At 49.1% G+C, this 25610-nt stretch overlaps 1 protein-coding gene across 2 annotated transcripts in view; it reads left to right on the top strand.

Annotated features, from left to right (window-relative positions):
* The window catches only part of PCNT (pericentrin), a 276563-nt gene that overhangs the window by 120278 nt on the left and 130675 nt on the right, over positions 1–25610 (top strand). For both annotated transcript variants that reach the window (XM_030581110.1, XM_030581111.1), the window contains 2 exons: positions 17765–17911; positions 24004–24155. In XM_030581110.1, coding sequence (XP_030436970.1) covers positions 17765–17911; positions 24004–24155 — 299 coding nt within the window. The remainder of the gene's footprint in view (positions 1–17764; positions 17912–24003; positions 24156–25610) is intronic.

The following is a 25610-nucleotide window of genomic DNA, read 5'->3' as shown; positions in this document are numbered from 1 at the left end:
ACAAAAATGATTAGGAGCATGTAATAGCTTCCATATGAAGAGAGATTAAAAAGACTGGGACTATTCAGCTTGGAGAAAAGCTGACTAAGGGGGAGATACGATAGAGGTCTATAAAATCATGAATGGTGTGGAGAAAGTGAATAAGGAAGTGTTGTTTACCCCTTCACGTACATGTGAACAAGGGGTCACCCAAAGAAATTAATGGATGGCAGGTTTAAAGCAAACAAAAGGAAATACTTCACACAGTTCACAGTCAAGCTGTAGCTCATTGTCAGGGGCTGTTGTGAAGGCCAGACGTATAACTGGATTTAAAAAAGAATTAGATAAGGTAATGGAGGATAGCTCCATCAATGGCTAATAGCCAATGTGGTCAGGGATGCAATCCCATGCTCAGGGTGTTCCTAGCCTCTGACTGGTAGAAGCTGAGAGTCGACGACGGGTTGGATCACTAGATGATTGTGTGTTTCATTCCCTCTGAAGCACCTGCCACTGACCATGTGGGAAGATAGGGTACTGAGCTAGATGGACTATTAGTCTGAACCAGTATGGCCCCCATTAGGTTTTTTCCCTACGTTTTTTTTTTTCTCAGATGCCTCAGCCTGAAATGGATCAACTTGTGCCCACTTCTTTAGATAGGTTTGCCTTTAGGAAGTAGTTTTTACTTTTAGTTTTTGTTAGTTTCCTTAGTTTTGGGAGAGTTCTTCAGAATTTACTGATCCTGCCCTTCCAACACTCCCCATTTCCTAAGGGGTTTCCCTTTCTTTTTGAGATTAGCGAGTCCACTGATGAATCTTTATGCTCTTTAAAGGATTCAAAGGCTATCCTTCAGTCTCTCAGGATTTGCCCCTCTGAGAACAAAAGGAAATTCAGCAGGTCACAATTGCACGGAGCTATTGCTTTGTTCAGTTTCCTGTTTACCATACGCCACCAGATCCCTCCTAAAATGAAGTCTAGGTTCCAAAACAAGAGACTCTTTACCTTCTTTATGGTGTCAACACAACTTTTTGTCAGGAAAGAGTCCATTTTGATGCCTTACTTGAGGGTTGTGAACTTTCCCACCATGTATCTGCATTCTCTTGTTCTCCCCTTCCTACCTTTTAGGGACTGTCTCTACCACTCTTTCAAGGATCCTAGGAACAGATTACTTTGGACAAATGGGTTTTGGAGGTTATGATATTGGGCTTTGTCATCCATTTCAGCTCCGTTGCCCTACCTGACCCCTTTTTCCTGTGCCTTTTCAGCAACCCATCTCATGAACTTCTGCTCAGAAATGAAGTTGTATCTTCTTCATATAGGAGCCATAGAACTGATACTCACGGTGACATTCCCCTCTGGTATTATCTGGATTGGTGATCTGCTAGGTCACTCCAATCCTTGACTCTAGGAACTAGCCTTACCCTGCTCAGCTATGAGAATCCCCACTCCTGGGCTTTTAATGCACAGCCTCTGGTATGTAAGCTGCTCCTAACTACTTGCAGCTGAATGACACTAGCTGGTATCTCTGGTCCCAGACACAACCATAGGTTCTTCTTCGAGTGATTGCTCACATCCATTCCAGTTAGGTGTGCGCGCCGTGCGTGCACGTTCGTCGGAAACTTTTTACCCTAGCAACTCCAGTGGGCCGGCAGGTCGCCCCCTGGAGTGGCGCCACCATGGCGCCCAATATATATCCCTGCCGGCCCGCCCGCTCCTCAGTTCCTTCTTACCGCCGTGTCGGTCGTTGGAACTGTGGAGCGCGGCATAGCTGTCCTCCACGTCCCTAGCTCTCCTAGTTATCTATCGTTTATCTATCGTTCATCTCTAGTTCCATTATAGTTGTTAATTAGTTTGTTAAGTAGATAGTTAAGTTAAATAGTTGTTAAGTAGTTCTTCGCCGGGGGCTTAGCCCTTCCCGGCACCCGGCGCCAGGCTCATGCCTGTTTCGCCGGGCTTCAAGCAGTGTGCGGCCTGCAAGAAGCCCATGCCTACCAGCGATCCCCACGAAGCGTGCCTGAAGTGCCTCGGGGAATCGCACAGATCCGACAAGTGCCGCATCTGTAAGGCTTTTAAGCCGAGGACAAAGAAGGAGAGGGATCAAAGGCTCCGAACTCTCCTAATGGAGGCAGCACTTGACCCGACGGCTTCGCAGGCCGTGGTATCGGCACCGGCACCGGATCGCTCCGGCACCGAGAAGACTCCTCGGCACCGACCCTCTCCGGCACTGGAGTCAGAGCCAAGGCCGTCGAAGTCTGATACTCCGGCCAGGCAGACCCGGCTAGAGCGCCCGGCCTCGACATCGGCCGTGGCGCCGCCGGCACCGTCAGCACCGTTGACTCCGGGCCCGGCGGGTCCATTGAGTCCGGTGCCGCCGAGCTCCCCCATGAGATCTGGGGTTGAGATAGTGGTCCCGTCCACACCGGAGACCTTCGCCTCGGCTCGGGACCTTATTGCCCTGACTGAGCCCACTCGGCTGCCACCCCCGGTACCTCCGGTGCAGGTCGTGTCCAGAGGCAAGCCCATGATGTCGGCACCGCCCAGAGACAGTCGTTCACGATCCAGGTCCCGACGTCTTGGGCGCTCCAGATCCCGACGCCGCTCGCAGTCCCGGCACCGCTCCCCTCAGCGGTACCGGTCGCACTCGCGGCACCGGTCGGCATCGAGACGGTCGCGGTCAGGCTCCAGTCGTCGACACCGGCACCGCGATTCCAGGAGCAGGTCCCGACGCTACTCGCCGCACCGGTCGACCTCCCGGCACCGAGCTGGTGGCAGGTCCCGGTCTCGGTCGACCTCCTGGCACCGAGCTGGTGGTAGGTCCCGGTCGACCTCCCGGCACCGAGCTGGTGGCAGGTCCCGGCACCGAAGCGGCGCCCAGTACCGATCAGGATCCCGGCACCGTGACAGATCCCGGTCCCGATCCCGATCCCGGCACCGATATGACTCCCGGCACCGGTCCCCGGCACCGAGACGATCCTCCGTGCCGACCCGCGCAGACCCTTACCATCCAGGGTCGGCCCCACCATGGCCCTCGAGACAGCCGTCCGTATCCTCCTAGACGGACAGCGGGTATGCGCTGGGCACCGACCGGCAGGCGGCGCTGTTCGGTGATCCGCCGCTGCAGGACCAAGGCCCACAACAGTGGGGATTCTGGACACCCTGGGCATACCATCAGGCCCAGGGCCCCCAGCAGCTCCCTGCTAGACCGGCGACTGCGGAGCGTAGGGCCCCTGAAGCCTCGTTGTCTCGCCCCCCTCCCTCCCCGGAAGGGGAGGAAGGGTCCAAGCAGCAGGACTCCGCTGCGGCTCCGGAGGCAGAGGCGAGGGCTGAGGAAGACCCTCAGTTAGACACTCTCGTGCCTGGGGTCTCATCATCCTCCTCCCCGGATGAGGCGGTGGCGGGTACCTCCTCCAACAGTCCCCCCCCGCTGGATCTCAGGGCGCACCAAGACCTCCTCAGGCGATTGGCTCAAAATCTGAGTCTGCAGGCAGAGGAGGTCTCGTAGATAGAGGATCCAATTGTAACCATCCTCTCTTCTGATGCTCCCACCAGGGTCGCCCTGCCCTTCATGCGGACCATCCAGGCCAACGCCAATACCATCTGGCAGTCCCCGGCCTCCATCCCTCCGACAGCGAAAGGAGTCGAGAGGAAGTACATGGCTCCTTCTAGGGGATACGAATATCTCCATGTTCACCCGACTCCGGGTTCACTGGTGGTGCAATCAGTGAACGATAGGGAGCGTCACGGCCAGGAGGCTCCAGCCCCCAAATCCAGAGAAGCCAGGCGGATGGACCTCCTTGGCCGTAAGGTGTATTCGGCTGGGGCGCTGCAGCTCAGGGTCTCCAACCAGCAGGCCCTGCTGAGCAGATATGCCTTTAATTCCTGGGTGGCATCGGACAAATTTAAGGAGCTGCTGCCACAGGATGCTCGCCAAGAGTTTACGGCCATCTTGGACGAAGGCAAGAAGGTCGCACGCACGGCCTTACAAGCCTCCTTGGACGCTGCGGACTCGGCTGCCCGTACCCTCGCATCAGGAGTTACGATGCGTCGCATCTCCTGGCTGCAGGTTTCCGGCCTTCCGCCGGAGCTCCAGCATACTATACAGGACCTTCCTTTCGAAGGCCAGGGCCTGTTTTCCGATAAGACAGACCCCAGACTCAAGAGTCTAAAAGACAACCGGGTCATTATGCGGTCCCTCGGGATGCACACCCCCGTGACGCAGCGTAGACCCTTTAGGTCGCAACAACAGCAACAACGTAGGCCGTTTTCCCAGTTTCGCCAGCGGCAGGACCTTTACAGGCGCCGCGGCAGGAACGGAAGGCGCAGGCAGTCGGGGAACCAAGGGGGGCAGAACCAAGGCTCCTCAAAACCCCCGCCTGGTCCTAAGCCTTCATTTTGAAGGTGCGCCCGTTTTCCCCTATGGATCCTTCCCCCCCGTTTTCCAACCGCCTTTCGTTTTTCCTCCCGGCGTGGTCCCAAATAACATCGGACCGCTGGGTCTTAAGCATGGTGCAGACGGGATACCGCCTGCAGTTTGTTTCATTTCCTCCTTCCCGCCCTCCTTCCTCGTCCCTCTTCAGGGACCCCTCTCACGAGCAATTCCTTCGGCAGGAGGTGCAGACGCTCCTCAGCAAAGGAGCTATAGAGGCGGTTCCGGAAAGCGAGAAAGGCAAGGGGTTTTATTCCCGCTACTTTCTGATCCCCAAGGCCAAGGGGGGCCTCAGGCCTATCCTCGACCTGCGAGAACTCAACAAATACCTCGTGAAGTTGAAGTTCCGCATGGTATCCCTGGGGACCATTATTCCATCCCTGGATCCGGGAGACTGGTACGCCGCCCTCGACATGCAGGACGCGTATTTCCACATTGCCATTTGGCCGCGCCACAGACGCTTTCTCCGCTTCGTTGTGGGGGCTTTTCATTATCAATTTGCAGTCCTCCCATTCGGCCTGTCCACGGCCCCGAGGGTGTTTACAAAATGCATGGCAGTTGTCGTGGCGCATCTTCGGCGCAACCGTGTCCACGTGTTCCCTTATCTGGACGACTGGTTGATTCGGGGCACGTCGGAACAGCAAGTCAACAGCCATGTCCGCGTGATCACCGGCATGTTTGCAAGTCTGGGCCTCTTGATAAACACAGACAAGTCCACCCTGAGGCCCACGCAGAAGGTGGAATTTATCGGGGCCGTCCTGGACGCCACTGTGGGCAGGGCCTCGCTGCCTCTGCAACGGTTCCAGACCATGGCGGCGATCGTTCAACGCTTGCGGTCAGCCCCATTGACGTCAGTGAGGACATGTCTAACCCTGTTAGGCCACATGGCGGCGTGCACCTTTGTGACCGACTACGCTCGGCTCCACATGAGGCCTCTCCAGCTGTGGCTTATCAGTCATTACAGGCCGGCAAGGCAACCGTTAGACATGTTAATCACAATCCCCCAGAAGGTCTTAGATTCTCTCGGCTGGTGGTTAGACCAGTCCGTATTATGTGCGGGTCTTCCCTTCCACCCCTCTCAGCCCTCGGTATCCCTGACAACGGATGCCTCAGATCTAGGCTGGGGGGCCCACCTAGGGGACCTGCGGACACAGGGCCTGTGGTCCCAGGAGAAGGTGGGGCTACACATCAACATGCGGGAGTTGAGAGCGGTCCGCCTTGCTTGTCAAGCGTTCTGTCATCAGCTTCAGGGTCGTTGTGTCGCCGTGTTCACGGACAACACGACGACCATGTACTATATCAACAAGCAGGGCGGCACCAGGTCCTCCTCCCTGTGCCACGAGGCGATACGACTCTGGGACTTTTGCGTAGCCCACTCCATTCACCTCAGGGCTTCTTTCCTCCCTGGAGTACGGAACACACTGGCGGATCGATTGAGCAGATCCTTCCTGTCACACGAGTGGTCCCTTCGCCCGGACGTCGCTCTCTCCATTTTCTGGAGGTGGGGTTATCCCCGGGTGGACCTCTTCGCGTCCAAGGGGAACAGGAAGTGCCAAGCGTTCTGCTCCTTTCAGGGCAGGGAGCCGGGGTCGATAGCGGATGCCTTCCTCATCCAGTGGTCGACCCACCTGTACTATGCGTTTCCCCCGTTCCCTCTGGTCCACAAGGTCCTCCTGAAGGTGCGCAGAGACAGGGCTCTCGTGATCATGGTGGCCCCGGCATGGCCCAGGCAGCACTGGTACACCATGCTGCTGGACTTGGCCATAGCCGACCCGGTTCCCCTGCCCCTTCATCCGGACCTGATTACCCAGGACCACGGGACCCTCTGTCACCCAGACCTGCAGTCGCTGCACCTAGCGGCGTGGCTCCTGCGTGGCTGACTGGTTCCGAGCTGCGCTGCTCCACGCCTGTGAGAGAGGTGCTCTTGAGCAGCAGGAAACCGTCCACAAGAGCCACATATTCGGCGAAATGGAAGCGCTTCTCCTGTTGGTGCGTAGAGAGAAATCTCCGCCCTATGGAAGTTTCGATAACCGAAATCTTAGACTACGTTTGGTCCCTCAAAGGGCAAGGTCTGGCCTTATCGTCATTGCGAGTCCACCTAGCAGCTATCTCCACCTTTCACCCGGGTGCGGACGGTCGCTCCGTTTTTTCTCACCCGACGGTGTCGAGATTCCTTAAAGGGCTGGAACGTTTATTCCCTAACGTCCGTCCCCCTGCTCCAACCTGGGATCTTAACCTGGTGTTGTCCCGGCTCATGGGGCCCCCCTTTGAGCCGTTAGCTACTTGCTCCCTGCTCTACCTCTCTTGGAAAACTGCCTTTCTAGTGGCTATCACCTCAGCTAGACGGGTGTCGGAGCTCCGAGCTCTTGTGGTAGACCCCCCATATACGGTCTTCCACAAGGACAAGGTGCAGCTGAGACCACACCCTGCTTTTCTGCCCAAGGTGGTCTCAGCCTTCCACGTCAACCAAGAGATTTTCCTTCCGGTTTTTTTCCCAAAACCTCACTCCTCAGGCAGGGAGCAGCAGCTCCACTCGCTGGATGTCCGTAGGGCTCTTGCGTTCTACATAGAGAGGACTAAGCCCTTCCGAAAATCCCCCCAGCTTTTCGTGGCGGTAGCAGATCGTATGAAAGGGCTTCCTATCTCCTTCCAGAGGGTATCCTCTTGGGTTACGTCCTGTATCAGGACCTGTTATGACTTGGCCCATGTCCCTACGGGCCGTGTGACTGCGCATTCTACCAGGGCGCAGGCGTCGTCGCTGGCTTTCCTCTCCCGCGTGCCCATCCAGGAAATCTGTCGGGCAGCGACCTGGTCATCGGTCCACACCTTTGCTTCCCACTACGCCCTGGTCCAGCAGTCGAGGGAGGATGCGGCCTTCGGAACTGCAGTGCTCCGTGCCGCGACTTCTCACTCCGACCCCACCGCCTAGGTATGGCTTGGGAGTCACCTAACTGGAATGGATGTGAGCAATCACTCGAAGAAGAAAAGACGGTTACTCACCTTTGTAACTGTTGTTCTTCGAGATGTGTTGCTCACATCCATTCCACACCCGCCCTCCTTCCCCACTGTCGGAGTAGCCGGCAAGAAGGAACTGAGGAGCGGGCGGGCCGGCAGGGATATATATTGGGCGCCATGGCGGCGCCACTCCAGGGGGCGACCTGCCGGCCCACTGGAGTTGCTAGGGTAAAAAGTTTCCGACGAACGTGCACGCGCGGCGCGCACACCTAACTGGAATGGATGTGAGCAACACATCTCGAAGAACAACAGTTACAAAGGTGAGTATCCGTCTTAACCCCTGTCTTGCAGTGTCCAGTTATGCCCATTGGATGCTGCAAGCTTATATGACTTTGTTAATTTAACAAAGAAATAGATATGTACACACTTGGACTGAGGTGGAGATGGACATAGGAGACGGAAGTGTTGAGAGCCTCTGGGTTAGGCTAAAAGGGGTAAAAAACACGGGTGATGTCGTGCTCGGAGTCTACTACAGGCCACCTAATCAGGTGGAAGAGGTGGATGAGGCTTTTTTCAAACAACTAACAAAATCATCCAAAGCCCAAGATTTGGTGGTGATGGGGGACTTCAACTATCCAGATATATGTTGGGAAAATAGCACTGCGGGGCATAGACTCTCCAATAAGTTCCTGGACTGCATTGCAGACAACTTTTTATTTCAGAAAGTTGAAAAAGCTACTAGGGGGGAAGCTGTTCTAGACTTGATTTTAACAAATAGGGAGGAACTTGTTGAGAATTTGAAAGTAGAAGGAAGCTTGGGTGAAAGTGATCATGAAATCATAGAGTTTGCAATTCTAACGAAGGGTAGAAGTGAGAACAGCAGAATAGAGACAATGGATTTCAGGAAGGCAGATTTTGGTAAGCTCAGAGAGCTAATAGGTAAGGTCCCATGGGAATCAAGACTGAGGGGAAAAACAACTGAGGAGAGTTGGCAGTTTTTCAAAGGAACACTATTAAGGGCCCAAAAGCAAGCTATTCCGATGGTCAGGAAAGATAGAAAATGTGGCAAAAGACCACCTTGGCTTAACCACGAGATCTTGCGTGACTACAAAATAAAAAGGCGTCATATAAAAAATGGAAACTATGTCAGATTACAAAGGATGAATATAGGCAAATAACACAGGAATGCAGAGGCAAGATTAGAAAGGCAAAGGCACAAAATGAGCTCAAACTAGCTATGGGAATAAAGGGAAACAAGAAGACTTTTTATCAATACATTAGAAGCAAGAGGAAGACCAAGGACAGGGTAGGCCCACTGCTCAGTGAGGAGGGGGAAACAGTAACGGGAGACTTGGAAATGGCAGAGATGCTTAATGACTTCTTTGTTTCGGTCTTCACTGAGAAGTCTGAAGGAATGTCTAGTATAGTGAATGCTTACGGGAAGAGGGTAGGTTTAGAAGATAAAATAAAAAAAGAGCAAGTAAAAAATCACTTAGAAAAGTTAGATGCCTGCAAGTCACCAGGGCCTGATGAAATGCATCCTAGAATATTCAAGGAGTTAATAGAAGAGGTATCTGAGCCTCTAGCTATTATCTTTGGGAAATCATGGGAGACGGGGGAGATTCCAGAAGACTGGAAGGGGGCAAATATAGTGCCCATCTATAAAAAGGGAAATAAAAACAACCCAGGAAACTACAGACCAGTTAGTTTAACTTCTGTGCCAGGGAAGATAATGGAGCAGGTAATTAAAGAAATCATCTGCAAACACTTGGAAGGTGGTCAGGTGATAGGGAATAGCCAGCATGGATTTGTAAAGAACAAATCGTGTCAAACTAATCTGATAACGTTCTTTGATAGGATAACGAGCCTTGTGGATAAGGGAGAAGCGGTGGATGTGATATACCTAGACTTTAGTAAGGCATTTGATACGGTCTCGCATGATATTCTTATAGATAAACTAGGAAAGTACAATTTAGATGGGGCTACTATAAGGTGGGTGCATAACTGGCTGGATAACCGTACTCAGAGAGTAGTTGTTAATGGCTCCCAATCCTGCTGGAAAGGTATAACAAGTGGGGTTCCGCAGGGGTCTGTTTTGGGACCGGCTCTGTTCAATATCTTCATCAACGATTTAGATGTTGGCATAGAAAGTACACTTATTAAGTTTGCGGACGATACCAAACTGGGAGGGATTGCAACTGCTTTGGAGGACAGGGTCAAAATTCAAAATGATCTGGACAAATCGGAGAAATGGTCTGAGGTAAACAGGATGAAGTTCAATAAAGATAAATGCAAAGTGCTCCACTTAGGAAGGAACAATCAGTTTCACACATACAGAATGGGAAGAGACTGTCTAGGAAGGAGTATGGCAGAAAGAGATCTAGGGGTCATAGTAGACCACAAGCTTAATATGAGTCAACAGTGTGATACTGTTGCAAAAAAAGCAAACGTGATTCTGGGATGCATTAACAGGTGTGTCGTAAACAAGACACGAGAAGTCATTCTTCCGCTTTACTCTGCGCTGGTTAGGCCTCAGCTGGAGTATTGTGTCCAGTTCTGGGCACCGCATTTCAAGAAAGATGTGGAGAAATTGGAGAGGGTCCAGAGAAGAGCAACAAGAATGATAAAAGGTCTTGAGAACATGACCTATGAAGGAAGGCTGAAGGAATTGGATTTGTTTAGTTTGGAAAAGAGAAGACTGAGAGGGGACATGATAGCAGTTTTCAGGTATCTAAAAGGGTGTCATCAGGAGGAGGGAGAAAACTTGTTCACCTTAGCCTCCAATGATAGAACAAGAAGCAATGGGCTTAAACTGCAGCAAGGGAGATTTAGGTTGGACATTAGGAAAAAGTTCCTAACTGTCAGGGTAGTTAAACACTGGAATAGATTGCCTAGGGAAGTTGTGGAATCTCCATCTCTGGAGATATTTAAGAGTAGGTTAGATAAATGTCTATTAGGGATGGTGTAGACAATATTTGGTCCTGCCATGAGGGCAGGGGACTGGACTCGATGACCTCTCGAGGTCCCTTCCAGTCCTAGAGTCTATGAATCTATGAATCTATATGTACCAGGCTTGTTATCCCAAGGAGAGTCTCTGTCCAGCTTCAAACCAAACACACTGTTTCACGTAGAATAAACAAATTTATTAACTTCAAAGATAGATTTTAAGTGATTATAAGTCAAAGCATAACAAGTCAGATTTGGTCAAATGAAATAAAAGCAAAATGCATTCTAAGCCGAACTTAACACTTTCAGTGTCCTTACAAACTTAGATGCTTCTCACCACAGGCTAGCTGGTTGCCCTTCAGCCAGGGTCTCCCCTTTGATCAGCCCTTCAGTTGCTTGCTGTGGTGTCTGTAGATGTAGGTGTAAGAGAGGGGAAGAGCAAGGCAAATGTCTCTCCCTTTTATCATGCCCTTTCTTCCCTCTTGGCTTTGCCCTCTTCCCCTTCAGAGTCAGAAGAGCATTACCGCATTGCAGGTCCAAACTGACCAAAGGAAGAGAGGTGACTCACTGGGTTTTGTTGCTTCCTAGGCCAGTGTCCTTTGTTCCTGTGACGCTGGGCTGGGTTTGTCCCATACCTGCCCTGATGAAGTGTGAACTGCCTCTCTGCTGCTCTTGGAGAGTTTTTGCCTGGGTTTGCTTTAAGCCGTGAGGATACATTTTCAGCCTCATAACTATTGTGACAGACCCAGACGAGTGGGGTACAGGAGTCTGGTAGAGGGCAAATATACTGGTCACTGAGTGAGTAGTTTTCTGTTCCCTGAGTGACCAGCGCAGGGGCTGCACTAGAGTAATCAGGAACCTGCTAGAACCAATTAAGGCAGACAGGCTGATTAGAACACCTGCAGCCAATCAAGGCAGGCTAATCAGGGCACCTGGGTTTAAAAAAGGAGCTCACTCCAGTCAGGGAGGGGGGAGCCAGAGGAGAGGAAGTGCATGTGAGAAGCTGGGAGCAAGAGGCACAAGGAGCTGAGAGTGAGAGGGTGTGCTGCTGGAGGACTAAGGAGTACAAGCGTTATCAGACACCAGGAGGAAGGTCCTGTGGTGAGGATAAAGAAGGTGTTTGGAGGAGGCCATGGGGAAGTAGCCCAGGGAAGTGTAGCTGTCATGCAGCTGTTAGAAGAGGCACTATAGACAGCTGCAATCCACAGGGCCCTGGGCTGGAACCCGGAGTAGAGGGCGGGCCCGGGTTCCCCCCAAACCTCCCAACTCCTGATCAGACACAGGAGGAGTTGACCCAGACTGTGGGGAAGATCACTGAGGTGAGGAAATCTGCCAATAAGTGCAGGACCCACCAAGGTAGAGGAGGAACTTTGTCACACTATATACATGAAATTATAACCTATAACACCAGTATAACATTACAGTAACTATTACTATAACATCACTATAACAACCATGCTCGTTGCATCATGAGCCTTCCAAAGACACCCGACATGACAAACTTTGCATTGGATGCCACGCAGTCATTTTACAAGGATGAACGTGGGGGTGCTGGGTGTTCCCTCTGTATTGGGTGAGTATGTTGCTCTGTACCTTGGGGGAACGGGTTCTATTCGAAGTACATGCTGGCCTCCACCCACTCTTCCTGTTGAGAACCAATCTTAGATCTCAGGATGTTAAATACTTTAATTGAAATGCAGAAGTTCATGGTGGTGACACAGCATCTTTAGATCTGGGGGATTTGTTCACAGCCCTCGATATCCAGAATGTGTACTTTTGTATTTTAATGCATCCAGCTAACAAGAAGTTTTTTTTTCATAATTGGCCTGGAGCACTTTCAATCCTGGATGCTCCACTCTGTGCCGCTCCCAGAGTCCGTATAAAGATTCCAGTGGTGCCTAGCCACTGAACTCTGTCAATAAGAGAGTTGGCGTCTCCAGGCTCCCTCTTACAGTGACGTTCACTCCGCTGTCAGGAAGGCCATAATACTATTCGTCATACCAGGCCTTCCGCTCAGCAGAGAAAAGTCCACTTTGATACCAGTTCAACACATATACTATATAGAAGCCACCTTAGACCCCACAACATCTAGGGCAGGGATCAGCAACCTTCGGCACGTGGCCCACCAGAGTAAGTCCCCTGGTGGGCCGGGCTGGTTTGTTTACCTGCCACGTCCGCAGGTTCAGCCAGTTGCAGCTCCCACTAGCCGCAGTTTGCTGTCCCAGGCCAATGGGGGCTGTGGGAAGCAGGGCAGGCTGAGGGATGTGCTTGCCACTGCTTCCCACAGCCACTATTGGCCTAGAGCAGCGAGCCGTGACAGGTCAAACCTGCGGACGTGGCAGGTAAAAAAACCAGCCCGGCCTGCCAGGGGGCTTACCCTGGCGGGCTGCGGGCCAAAGGTTGCCAATCTCTGATCTATGGCTTACTTACCAATGGACGGATTGATTGTACTGACAAACATTGCTTCTCACGTTTAAATGAGCCCACAGATAACAACCAGAACATGTTTGCAGCTCCTGGATCATACGACAGCCTGTACTTTTGTAACACTGCATGCAAACGTACACCTTCATTGCTTCCAAGCTTGGTTGAGAATTGTTTGTACTTCCAACACACAGAGCCTCTGCAAATTAGTATTGATGCTTGAAAAGGTTCTAGACTCTCCATTGGTGAAAGGACCAAGACACAGTATGTGTGATGTGTCATTCAGTATTGTTTATGAAAATATGATTGATATGAATATGATGTAACTGAGATATACTTTATGGAACATGGCTCATGTGAGATCATTGGAAAGGTTATGATTTACTGAATGTGATTATCCAGTGTGTATGCCTGTATCATTTCTGTATCTCAAGTTAGGAATATTGACTATGTATCTGAATTTCAACTACGCTAGTTTGGGTGACACCCACTGATAACACTTCAGGTACAACAATGGAAAAGCCAGACAAGTCAGATGGCCAATCAGCGAAGACAGTGAGCTGTGAAAAGCTTGGCCTTCCTGTGGATGCTCCATACTACAACTGACTCATGGACGCTGTGATCCTATAGAGTCAGGTGGTCTTGTCACCTGATAGTTGTAACTTTCCACTGTAAGGGAAGGTGGGGGGGGTCAGGTTTGGGAAACAAAGGATTCCCGCCTTATGTAAATCCTATATAAGGGTGGGGAGGAAGGCAAACAGTACTCCTCACCATGGCTTGTCTGCCCAAGAAGAAAAACTGAAGGCAAGGGGGGAGGCCAGACTGAGACAGGGGTCCAGTCTGAAAAGGAATATAACTGGAGCTCTGAACCACAGAAACTTCACAAACTGCCTGCAACAATATTTAGGGTGAGAAATACTATTTGTAACTAATTTCTTGAGTGAAACAAGCTTAGTTTGCATATTTAATTTCATTTGCATAGTAATCTGCTTTGTTCTGTTTGTTGCCCCTTCTACCACTTAAAATCTGCCTTTCCTTTGGGGTTTTTAAGGTCAGGCTTGACAAAGTCCTGACTGGTATGATTTAGTTGGGGATTGGTCCTGCTTTGAGCAGGGGGTTGGACTAGATGACCTCCTGACGTCCCTTCCAACCTTGATATTCTATGATTCTATAGTTTAGAATTAAACCCAGTTTCTGTAATTTCTAACTTGGGTGAGGATGGAGGTAAGAAGTGTGCACACCTCTCTCCACGTTGAGAAGGGGGGTAAATTTCATAATATGTCTCTGGGTCTGCCATCCAAGGAAGGTGGACATCTGAGTGCTGGAACAAGTCCCTTCAACTGAGTCTTCCTAGAGCTGATCTGCAGCTGGGTGTGGCCCTTCCGCGGTGTGTGTGTGTGTGTTAGAGGAGGTTTTAAGAGCCTGGCTCAGCAAGACAGGTTAAAGAGGGCCCATGCTGGCAGAACAGGTACACTCCGTGGTATCTCAGCATAGTAGGTGGCTTCCCAAGGCGTCCAGCCTGTCACAGTATGCATTGGAGTTCCATTAGCTTTTCCATCCCCAACTACAATTATAGTGATGGGCACATCTCATATAGGGTGAAGAGCTTGTTTTCAAAGTCATACCATTCAAGGAAAATGTGCAGCTCCGGAATCCATTCTCCACATCAGCCTACTGGAGCTCAGAGTGGTCAGATCTGACTGCAGACATTTTCTACCTATGACTGAAGGTCAATCCATGAGGATAGAGACAGCATCACTGGGGAGGAGCAAGATCCTCGTCCTTTTGTACAGAAACAGTGAAGCTATGGAACTAGTGCATAGCCCATCAAACCTTCAGCTCTGTCACATACTTACCAGGCTTCCAGAACACCATTGTCAACAATTTGAGCAGACACTTCTGCTGTGATAACAAATGGGACCTTAACCCCTTGATGTTTCTTACCTGGAGTTCTCCAGAATTAGATCTCTTCACCAGTGCCCCGAACAGAAAATGCTGAACACTCTGCCCAGGAGGGTGTGTTAGGCATCTCCCAGAGAATGACAACTTTCTCATTTTGTGGTCCAGAAACTGCCTTGCTGCCTATTCTCTGATGCCATTGCTCCTCAGAATCCTAAACAAGATCAAGCAGGACAGAACCAGAGTCATCCTAATTGCACCAATTTAGCCCAGTCAGATATGGTTCCCATACTTGGTTTGCCCCTCCTCTTCCTCTGCACTTCGATTACCAATAATATCTGACCTGCTAATCCAGGACTCAGTGGAAGGTCTCCACCCCAACTTGACAGCTCTACGTCTCAAGGCTTGGCATATAGATGGATCTTATGGGTAGAGATCTCCTGTTCAAAAGAATTGCAAGAAGTTTTGCTCAATAGTACAAATGAGTCAACTAGAAAAACATACCTGGAGAAGAGGAAGAGGTTCCAAAGGTACCTGTCTCTTGTTGAAATATTACCTGTCTGATATATTGGATTACCTTTTGGGTATGAAGAACTGGGACCCTCTCTTGGAGTTCCATTAAATTTCGTCTAGTGGCTATTGCAATTTTTCTATTCCTCAGTCAAAGGGTTTTTTAGTCCTTACTCACCTAACTATTTCATGATTCATCAAAGGATTATCAGATCTTTTTCCTCATGTCAAACAGCATACACCGGAGTGAGCATACCTGGCTCTCAGTTCTCTAATGAGGCCTCCCCTTGAACTACTAACTAAATGTTCCCTTCCACACTTGTTTGTGAAGTCTGCAATCTTAGGGGCTGTTACCTCCACTAGGAGAACTGGTGAATTAGCGGGCTTTGATAGCTGATTCTTTGTACACCACATTTATTAAAGAAGAAATCTCTCTCTGGTCACACTTCTACTTTTGCTCAAGGTAACCTCAGACTTCCACATCAACTAGGACATTCAGCTTCTGGTTTTCTACCCCAAACCTCCTCAGACTGCAGAGGAAGCCTCTCTTCACATCTTAGATGTCGGAAGGGCATTTGTCTTTTATCTGGAAAGCATTAAATCCTTTAGTGCTGCTGCAAGACAGTTTGTGGACAGCGTAAGAGGAGCCCCTGTCTCCACCCAAAGACTCTCCAAGTGGGTTTTTGGTTACATTTTCTATTGCTACAAGGCCAACCTTCTCCTCGGGTTATACCTCTCCCGAGGTCCCTTCCAACCCTGATATTTTACAATTCTATGATATCTCACTCCACTTGATCCGTCTGTTTCCATAACCCTTTAAATAATGTTCCCATTGGAGAAATATGCAAAGCTTCCCCGTGGGCTTTGGGTCACACCTTTTTCTAAACATTACATTCTATACATGCCTCTAGAGCAAGATTCCACCTTGGCATTGTTAGTCTCCAGTCAGTCTTATACCCGGCTCCAAAACATCCACCTCCTTTACAGGGTACTGCTCAGAAGTCACCTGAAGTGGAGCACCAGTATAGGGACATTACTTGGAGGAGGAGGAGGAGTTTTTTACCCTTTACAGTAACTGGAATTCTTTGAGATATTTGTCCCTATGTGTGTCCACTAGGTGCCATCCTTCCCTTCTGCTTTGGAGTCTTCCCTTGTGGGACTCTGAGTTAGAGAAGGAATTGAATTTGGTTGTCTGATGCTGCCCATACGTACGCTTTTGTCACAGAGTGTGGGGGAGTCAGGGCCCTGCACCCCCCACTTCCTGCAATTCACCGGGACTCTCAGGCAGCCAGTAAAACAGAAGGTTTATTAGATGATAGGAACACAGTCCCAAGCAGGGCTTGTGGGTACAACCAGGACCCCTCAGCCAGGTCCCTCTGGGGGGCAAGGAACTTAGACCCCAGACTTGGGGTTCCCTGCCTCTTCCCAGCCAGCCCAAAACTGAAACCGAAAACCTCTCCAACAGGCTCTCTCCCTTTGTCCAGCTTCCCGGGTCGACTCGCCCCACCCCCCTTCTTGACTCAGGTTACAGGCCCAGGTACTGTCCCTCACCTAAAGTCATCCCCTGCTCTCCCATCCCCCATGCAGACAGCCCCAGTAAAACTAAACTACATTCCCAGTTCAATCCACCCCGCTCCCTACTGCGTCACACCCTTATCATGGGGCATGAAGATAACTAGGGCGTTTGTGTGGACTGAACTGGCATTGCTACCAGAAGTCGCTGATCAAACGTGTATGGGGCACATGCACAACTGAAGTGGAGCACCCATAGGGACAAACATCTCAAAGAACTTCAGTTACCATATAGGGTAAGTAACTTCTCCTTTAATACTGTGTCATTGGCAGGCTATTTTGTACCAAGGTGGCTGCCTCAAGAAATGTCTTTAGAAATTCAAGATGTGATTAAGCACTTTCAAATGTACTTCAATTTAAGCATCACTTACCAATATTATTCCTTGGGTTTGAATGTTAAGGCTGCTGGGTTGAAGAGAGTTAGTGGATTTTTTAAATACATTATCTCCGTATAATTTTTAGTTGTTTCAAAAGATACTTCTCTATTGGATCCTTTGAATTAATGAGTTCTCCCAAATGCTACTCTTACAGGCATATGAGTAAATCTACTACTATAACTATAATGTTGTGTTGTCATACCTAATATTCTCTCTAGAAAGCACTATGTCTGATATTGATAGCCATACCAGATAAGCATTTCTGATATTTCAATAGTCTTCCTGAGAAATACTATATTTTGGGGACTATAATCTCTAATGAACAGTAGTGAGGAACAATGTTGTTCATTCAAATGCTATGCCAAGGAACAGTACTGCACTACATGTGGGTGCTTCTATGCACCCATGTTCAGAGATGCACTAGTTTTTATGCTGTCACCATATCTCACATCTTAACAGAGAACTTGATAAAGTATTGGTACTGGTGAGAATATGTAATGTGAGTTTACTGAAAACCATGTAGGAATTTTTTTTGACATTTTCAGTTAGTCTCTTCATCTACGTAAATATTCTCTAAAGTGCCACACTTCTTGGTAATTTTTAGTTAGATTTCTGCAAATTGTTTTTGTTTGGTTGGCCTGGGAATCTTTTTTTTAAACTTTTTTTTTTTTAATTGCAGGAGGAATTTGAAGCTGAAAGGAAGAGTGCCTGGCGCAGCAAGGAGCAGGTGTTGATACAAGAGACAGAAAAGGCACAAGCCCATTACAAAAAGGAGAAAGAGGAGTTATCAGTACAGATCCAGGAAAAGACAAATATAATCATCCAGGTATGTGAAAATACTGAGGCTTAGATTTTAATTGCAGTTTCCTTGTGTCCTGTTTGAACATAGCTTTCCTCTCCTCCCCTTTTCCCCATTAAGATGTATATGTACAGAGGATACCACTTTAGTGCAGTCATTGGTTTATGTTAGCTAGTTTTTGAGGCATTGTTGGCTTCTTCTGTTAGCTAGTGTGTTATGAGGATAGCATTGTACCTCAGTGGGTGGAGAAAAAGTTTTATATGATGCAGCATGCTTGTGGCTGCTACAGGAGGGAACCTATCCAGTTACTTTCAGTGATTATTCCATTCTCCTGAGATATAATATTTTAATGATTTTCTGGTATTGAGAAAAATGTACTAGATATGTCACAAAACCAAACAATGACATGATCCCTGTGCTGAAGGTAGGGTATGAGACAAGGGAGAGGACCGGATGGACAAGGGTGACAATAATTACTCTTAAGGCATGTGCAAATATTCATGATTCTGTGTGTTTGATTGTTTACCTGTCCTGCCCTTTGTTTCTTGCAGGTGAGATGGGTAAGGTTTAGGAGGGGTTTGGCTGTGTCAAGGAAGATGGCTTGGCAGAGAAATTTGAGGTGTCAGGGGCAGCATGAAAGAATGTGCAGACACACCTGTGAGGGACAATGAAGGGGGTTTCAAGGCTGATGTTTTGATATCTAAAACCACTGCCTCTACTATAAACCGTCTCTTTATAGTCCTCTCTTGGTTACAGCAACTGAACTTTGATTCTCCTATATAGTAGCTCATACTTTTTTGTAATCCACAAGTATTGTTAGTAATATTAGATTAAAAATAAGCTACATTTGTGACTTTCTTGAAACAAAATTGAGAATTATTTCTTGAAAAATTTATGCAATTACAAGGCACCTTGTTTTACATCAAAACAGTTTAACTAATTTTAATACTGTAAATCATACTGGACCCCTCCATCCCCATATTGTAATAATTGGTTTCAATCTTTTGTTAAAATTTAAGACAAATTCATTCTCCATTAATTGGAAAACTATCAAAACTGTCCATGAGTAAATTTAGTCTGAAAATTAGACCATCAAAAGAGTGAGGTTGTGGAACAGCCTCCCAAGAGGAGTAGTAGAGGCAAGAATCCTAATTGGGCTTTATGGTGGAACTTGATAAATGTGTGAAAGGGATTATATGCTGTGGCTGTCTATGATAGCAAGAGACTGGATTCAATGTCCTAGGGAGGTCCCTTTCAGTCCTATGCTCTTATATCAGCATGGATGTTTCGAGGTATAACAGATTTGTATAAAGAAAATCTTGGAAGTTACATTCATAGTGCAAAGTGTCCTGCCTTGAAGGCAGTTCTGTTAATGATACTGAAAGACAAAAATGGAAAGGGAGAGAGTAGATGATCAGTACTTAGAGAGATTTAGAACAGATAAAATTAACCCTCTCAGTGCATGAGGAGACCTATCATGAAATACAAAATAATGCTGCTTTTCTAGTCAATATTTCTTACCTAACAGCCTTAAGGAAACTTCATTTGGTCAGCTTTTAGCTGACTTCATGACTGATGCAGAAGTTCCGGTTAGATGCATGTCCTCTAACTAGCTCCTTTTTCACTGCTGATGCTAGAGACATGAGTCTTCCATCCTCCATGGTGGAGTGAACCACCTGTTCACAGGGATGAGGAGACACTAGCTGCTCTAAAATTCTAAAGTTATGTAAAGTGGGGAAGGGATAGCTCAGTGGTTTGAGCCTCGGCCTGCTAAACTCAGGGTTGTGAGTTCAATCCTTAAGGGGGTGATTTGGGGATTTAGTTGGGGATAGGCCTTGCTTTGAGCAGGGGGTTGGACTAGATGATCTCCTGAGGTCCCTTCCAACCCTGATATATTCTATGAAAGTTTTGCTAGTTGCGTGGAAAGATGGCTCTAAGAATGAGAGTCATTAATCTAAGGGTATATCTATACTGGCAAGTGTGACAGACCCAGACCAGTGGATTACAGGAGTCTGGTCCAGGGCAAATATACTGGTCACTGGAGGAGTAGTTTTCTGTTCCCTGAGTGATCAGAGCAGGGGCTGCACTAGAGTAATCAGGAAGCTGCTAGAACCAATTAAGGCAGACAGGCTGATTACATCTCCTGCAGCCAATCAAGGCAGGCTAATCAGGGCACCTGGGTTTAAAAAGGAGCTCACTCCAGTCAGGGAGGTGGGAGCCAGAGGAGAAGTGCATGTGAGGAGCTGGGAGCAAGAGGCACAATGAGCTGAGAGTGAGAGGGTGTACTGCTGGAGGACTGAGGAGTACAAGCGTTATCAGACACCAGGAGGAAGGTCCTGTGATGAGGATAAAGAAGGTGTTTGGAGGAGGCCATGGGGAAGTAGCCGAGGGAGTTGTAGCTGTCATGCAGCTGTTACAAGAGGCACTATAGACAGCTGCAATCCAAAGGGCCCTGGGCTGGAACCCGGAGTAGAGGGCGGACCCGGGTTCCCCCCAAACCTCCCAACTCCTGATCAGACACAGGAGGAGTTGACCCAGACTGTGGGGAAGATCACTGAGGTGAGAAATTCTGCCAGTAAGCGCAGGACCCACCAAGGTAGAGGAGGAACTTTGTCACACAAGTTTCTGCGCAACAAGTTATACCACTTGTATTAAAACGCTGGAATTGAACCGCTGTTGCTTGTCCACACTGTGCTTCTTGTGACAATGGAGCGCATCCACAATAGCAGCTCTTGTATCAGCAAAGACAGCAGTGCATTGTGGTAGCTATCCCACTGTGCAAGTGGCTGCAGGGTGCTTTGGGAAAGGTTTGCAGTTCCTCAGAGACAGGCACAGTGTCACATGATGCAGGTTTCCCAATCTCATTGTTCCATGGACATCCTACTACATTGCCAGCTGCTTTTCAACTGAAGGGGAGAGGCGAGAGTGTGTGACGGGGGAGAGTGAGTGAGTGTGAGTGTGTGTGTGTGTGTGTGTGTGTGGGCGGGGAGAGAGTGTGTTTTGGAGGTCAGAGAGTATGTCAGCATGCTGTCTTGAAAGTTCAGACAGCGTCAGGAAGCAACCTGTCTTGGGGAAGGGGCAGGGCTGGATTAATCTTTTGTGGGCCTGGTGCCAAACATATTTATGGGCCACCGTGGAGGCAGTGGTGCATGGCATGGGGAGGTCAGTCCCCAGAGCGAGGGGCCAACTAGAGCCAATGGGGCATGGCATGGCAGGGGTGGCCCCGCTCCGCCCAGCCCAGTGCGAGGGCACTAATTATACACCGGCAGTTGGCAGACGCATGGTGGTCCACCCGGCCCTGTGCTGCCAGCATGCCCCTTCCTCTTGGGGGTGGGCTCATGCCGTGCCACACAGTCCCCTTACCCCCCCACCCAACATCCCCTCCCAACTCCCTGTGGCCAGAGCCCTTCCCCACTCTCCCCTGCAAATGCACAGCGCCCTGCACACCACCACCCCTGCCTAGCACCCACGCCCACAGCCCCACCACAACTGCCCAGCACCCTCCACAGAACCACCACTCTAGTGCCGCAGCACACATTTTCCCCGCCTCCTCACAGCCCATCTTCACCCCCCAAGAGACCCACTCTCCCATGTCCTGCCTCCTGGCCACACTCACCTGCTCTGCTGTGAGGCGACTGTGTCTGATGGGCTGAGATAGCAGCGGAGCCAAGGCTGGTCCCGGGTGTGGAATTGCTCTGGAGTGGCGCGATCAGCCAGGGCCTGCCCGGCCAGGCTCCCTAAAAACGCACTTACCTGGAGGGACCCAGCCAAGCCCCCCCCACTGTTCCCCCCACACACCTGGCTGAGACTGGCTGGGCTTCTGCACCAGTCCCAGGCGGCTCAGCTCCAGGGAGACAGGTGGGGCCCCACATGTTGTGGGAAACAGACTGCCTGGAGCTGGAAGTGCATTGGGGTCCGGCCAGGGGGCAGAGAGGAACGGGGGGGTGAGGCCAGGGGGCGGAGAGAAGCCTTGGCCAGCTGGCGGGCAGGCTGAGAGGAGTAAGTGATGGGCAGGGGAGCCAGTGGGGTCTCAGGGCGCAGTGCAAGCGGAGCAGGCTGGGGCCCCTTACGAGCATGGGCCTGACTCCATGACGCCACTGGCACCATTGTAAACCTGGCACTGGGGAGGGGGGAACTCTGACATCAGTCCCCTACTCCCTTTCCAGCTATCTGCCTCTGTCTGTCTGTCTGTCTCTCTCTCTCTCACACACACACACACACACATACCCACACTGCATGCAGGCAGGCACGCCTGCCTCTGTGTTCAACAGCAGGAGCATTCCACATGAATGGTTTGCTTTGTGTCCCAGAGCAGACTGGCACAGCATGCAGGAGCTGTCGAAAAGGAGCTTTGAAAGGGAGGGGCGCATGTCTCCAGGGCAGCCAAGTTCCAAACAATGAGCAGAGTGAGGGATTATGTGACACTTCAGGAGGCCAATTGAGAGCTTTCTGCCCTGTAATGTGTTTATACTGCCAATACAGTGCTGGAGCCTCTGCTGTAAGGCTTAGGACTCTCTCCTGGAGGTGCATTTTTTGCAACACTGCAGCTGAGAAGTTTCTGTACACTAAGTGGCTTGACAGTGTATACACCTCAGGAGTTACACCACAGAAGGCTGCTTTACTGCACAGTAACTTGCCAGTGTAGACAAGGCCTAATTTAGCTTGTTTGGAAAGCTCTTGCAGAACAGAAATCTTGGAAGAATCGAGATTCCCTTCAGGCTTTAGGATGGGCAGTGACAGAGTGTAAAGGCTGGTGTCTTAGGGCTTGTCTACACTGCCACTTCACAGTGCTGCAACTTTCTTGCTCAGGGGTGTGAAAAACACTCCTGACCGCAGCAAGTTTCAGCGCTGTAAAGTGCCAGGGTAAACAGTGCACCAGCACTAAGAGCTGCGCCTCTCGTGGAGGTGGGGTTTTTTAGAGCATTGGGAGAGCTCTCCTCCAGCACTCTGCCGTGACTACACAAGCCATGTTAAAGTGCTGCCATGGCAGTTCTTTAGTGTTGCCAGTGTAGACTAGGCCTTAAACAGGAAATTTAGTAACAGCAAATGAATTAAAAATAGCTGTTTTTCATACTTAGACTAAATTAAAAGTGAAGGTGAGTTATCAAGGTTGGAAATGAAAGGGGGGAATAAAGTACCAGTTTAGTTGTGGTGCTCCCTTCTAACAATTCAGGAGAATCCCAGTGTTTATTTTAATGTTGTTGGCGAACATTCAGTGCAGATGCTCAAAATGTAGACTTGTTACATCAAAACTATTCTGCAAGGAAACTTCATTTTCTGTTTGGTAGAAAAACTGAAAATTGGAAATAGTAACTTCAAGAAGAGCACGTTATTTTGTGCTCTTCATACAGTGTTTAATGAGTAATGGCAGAAAATTGGCAGGGAGATGGAACGCTTTTTACCCTATTCTCTCCTTTTCCCGTTTCAAAGAAAAAGTGTAGTTAAATACTTGCTTTGTGTTGAGGCAAAGTTGTTGCCACAGTAATGGTTTGTTCAGGTGATCAGGTGTAATGTTATTTATGTAAATGTGCTTGATAGCAGCCAGCAGTTAAAGCACTATTTGCTTTTAAAAGAGCAGCATATTGAAGACAACACAAAAATGAGAGCAGAGAATGAAGGATATTTTCTGGACAAAAAGCGTTTACTGGGATAAAGAATGGAGGAATATTGGTTGGGATGTGATCTTATTGAGTCAATTCACTGTTGAAGTTTGTGTGCTGGACTGTAGAAAATTCTGCCAGAGCACTGCTTTCTGTCCGTCAGACATGAATGGAGAAAGTTAATGCAAAACAAACTGAAGTGTCATTAAGAGGTTATATAACTTGCTAGCATTTCTTGAATGTGCTGAGACCATGGATGCAGATTGAACAGCGACTTTAAACAAAACTGTACTAGAAAGTGAGAAAACCATTTTAACATCATTGTGTTTTAGTCTTTCTCATGTCCTCCAACTCTTGTGGTATTAGAATCCATTATAAATGGAATGTGGTCTCCAGAGCTGTTTGTGATTCTCTGTGTTGTAGATGAGATTTCATAATAAAATAACTGAATAAAGCTCTAATAGTTTGGTAAAAATGACTGGCTTTTTATCCCTTGCCTTGTTGTTCCATTTCCCACAGCTGGAAAAGAAAGTGGAGTCTTTAAATCATGAGTTGGAGGAGACTAACTGTGAGCTAGAGACCCTCTTACAGCGACGAGACAGAGAAAACCAAGAAGGAGAGTACCTGGTAGCTATGTTGAGATCTGATATTGAACTGTCTCAGAATGAAAGGTTAGCTCGTTTTGAGATACATACTGTGCAATGTCTTATCTGTTTTTTTTTCCTTCTGTAAACGAAAAAGTAACTAAGCCAAGTTAAATGTATAGGAAGGTGACAATGTTTTTGCTATCTTTGAAGCATATCCAAGCTACTGTTAGGGTATGTCTACATCTACAATTTTGCAGCGCTGGTTGTTACAGCTGTATTAGTACAGCTGTATAGGGCCAGCGCTGCAGAGTGGCCACACTTAACAGCAACCAGCGCTGCAAGTGGTGTTAGATGTGGCCACACTGCAGCGCTGTTGGGCGGCTTCAAGGGGGGTTCGGGGAACGCGAGAGCAAACCGGGGAAGGAGACCAGCTTCGCCGCGGTTTGCTCTCGCGTTCCCCGAACCCCCCTGCAAACCACAGGGAAGGAGACCTGCTTGCACAGGGGTTCGGGGAACGCGAGAGCAAACCGCAAGGAAGGAGACCTGCTTGCTCGGGGGTTTGGGGAACGCGAGAGCAAACCGCAGGGAAGGAGACCTGCTTGCTTGGGGGTTCGGGGAACGCGAGAGCAAACCGCAGGGAAGGAGACTTGCTTGCACGGGGGTTCGGGGAATGCGAGAGCAAACCGGGGAAGGAGACCAGCTTCCCCGCGGTTTGCTCTCGCGTTCCCCGAACTCCCCTGCAAACCGCAGGGAAGAAGACCTGCTTGCACGGGGGTTCGGGGAACGCGAGAGCAAACCGCGGGGAAGGAGACCAGCTTCCCCGCGGTTTGCTCTCGCGTTCCCCGAACCCCCCTGCAAACCGCAGGGAAGAAGACCTGCTTGCTCGGGGGTTCGGGGAATGCGAGAGCAAACCAGGGAAGGAGACCTGCTTGATTACCAGAGAGGCTTCCTCAGGTATGCTGGGATACCTGCTTATTCCACGGAGGTCAAGAAAAGCGCTGGTAAGTGTCTACACTTGATTACCAGCGCTGGATCACCAGCGCTGGATCCTCTACACCCGAGACAAAACGGGAGTACGGCCAGCTCTGCAAACAGGGAGTTGCAGCGCTGGTGATGCCCTGCAGATGTGTACACCTCCTAAGTTGCAGCGCTGTAACCCCCTCACCAGCGCTGCAACTTTGTGATGTAGACAAGCCCTTAGTCTTTACTTTACATGCAAAAAATCTAGGATATCATTCTGATACTCACTTTACTAACTGTGGTATCTGTTTATTATCTGATCAGAGTTTGAAAAGAAAGGTGAAGGCTTTTTTGAGGTCAGATGGAAGAGCAGGGTAGATTCTTTCTTCCTGTTTTCAGTTTACCTCTGGGTACAGTAGAATCTCTTTAGGAAACAATTGGAACTGAGTAGTTATTGAAACTAGACACTATAGTGGAGTAATCATATTGATGATTTGGAATAAGAGTAATGTGTAGTCTTTATCTCATGGTAGGCAAACTTTGGAAAAAACTCTGTACACTGTAAAGTTTAAATTAAGT

This window comes from Gopherus evgoodei, chromosome 11 (assembly GCF_007399415.2).
Source record: "Gopherus evgoodei ecotype Sinaloan lineage chromosome 11, rGopEvg1_v1.p, whole genome shotgun sequence".
NCBI classification, from domain to species: domain Eukaryota; kingdom Metazoa; phylum Chordata; order Testudines; family Testudinidae; genus Gopherus; species Gopherus evgoodei.
The sequence above is the reverse complement of the archived record's forward strand: the minus strand, read 5'-3'. Positions and strand labels throughout refer to the sequence as shown.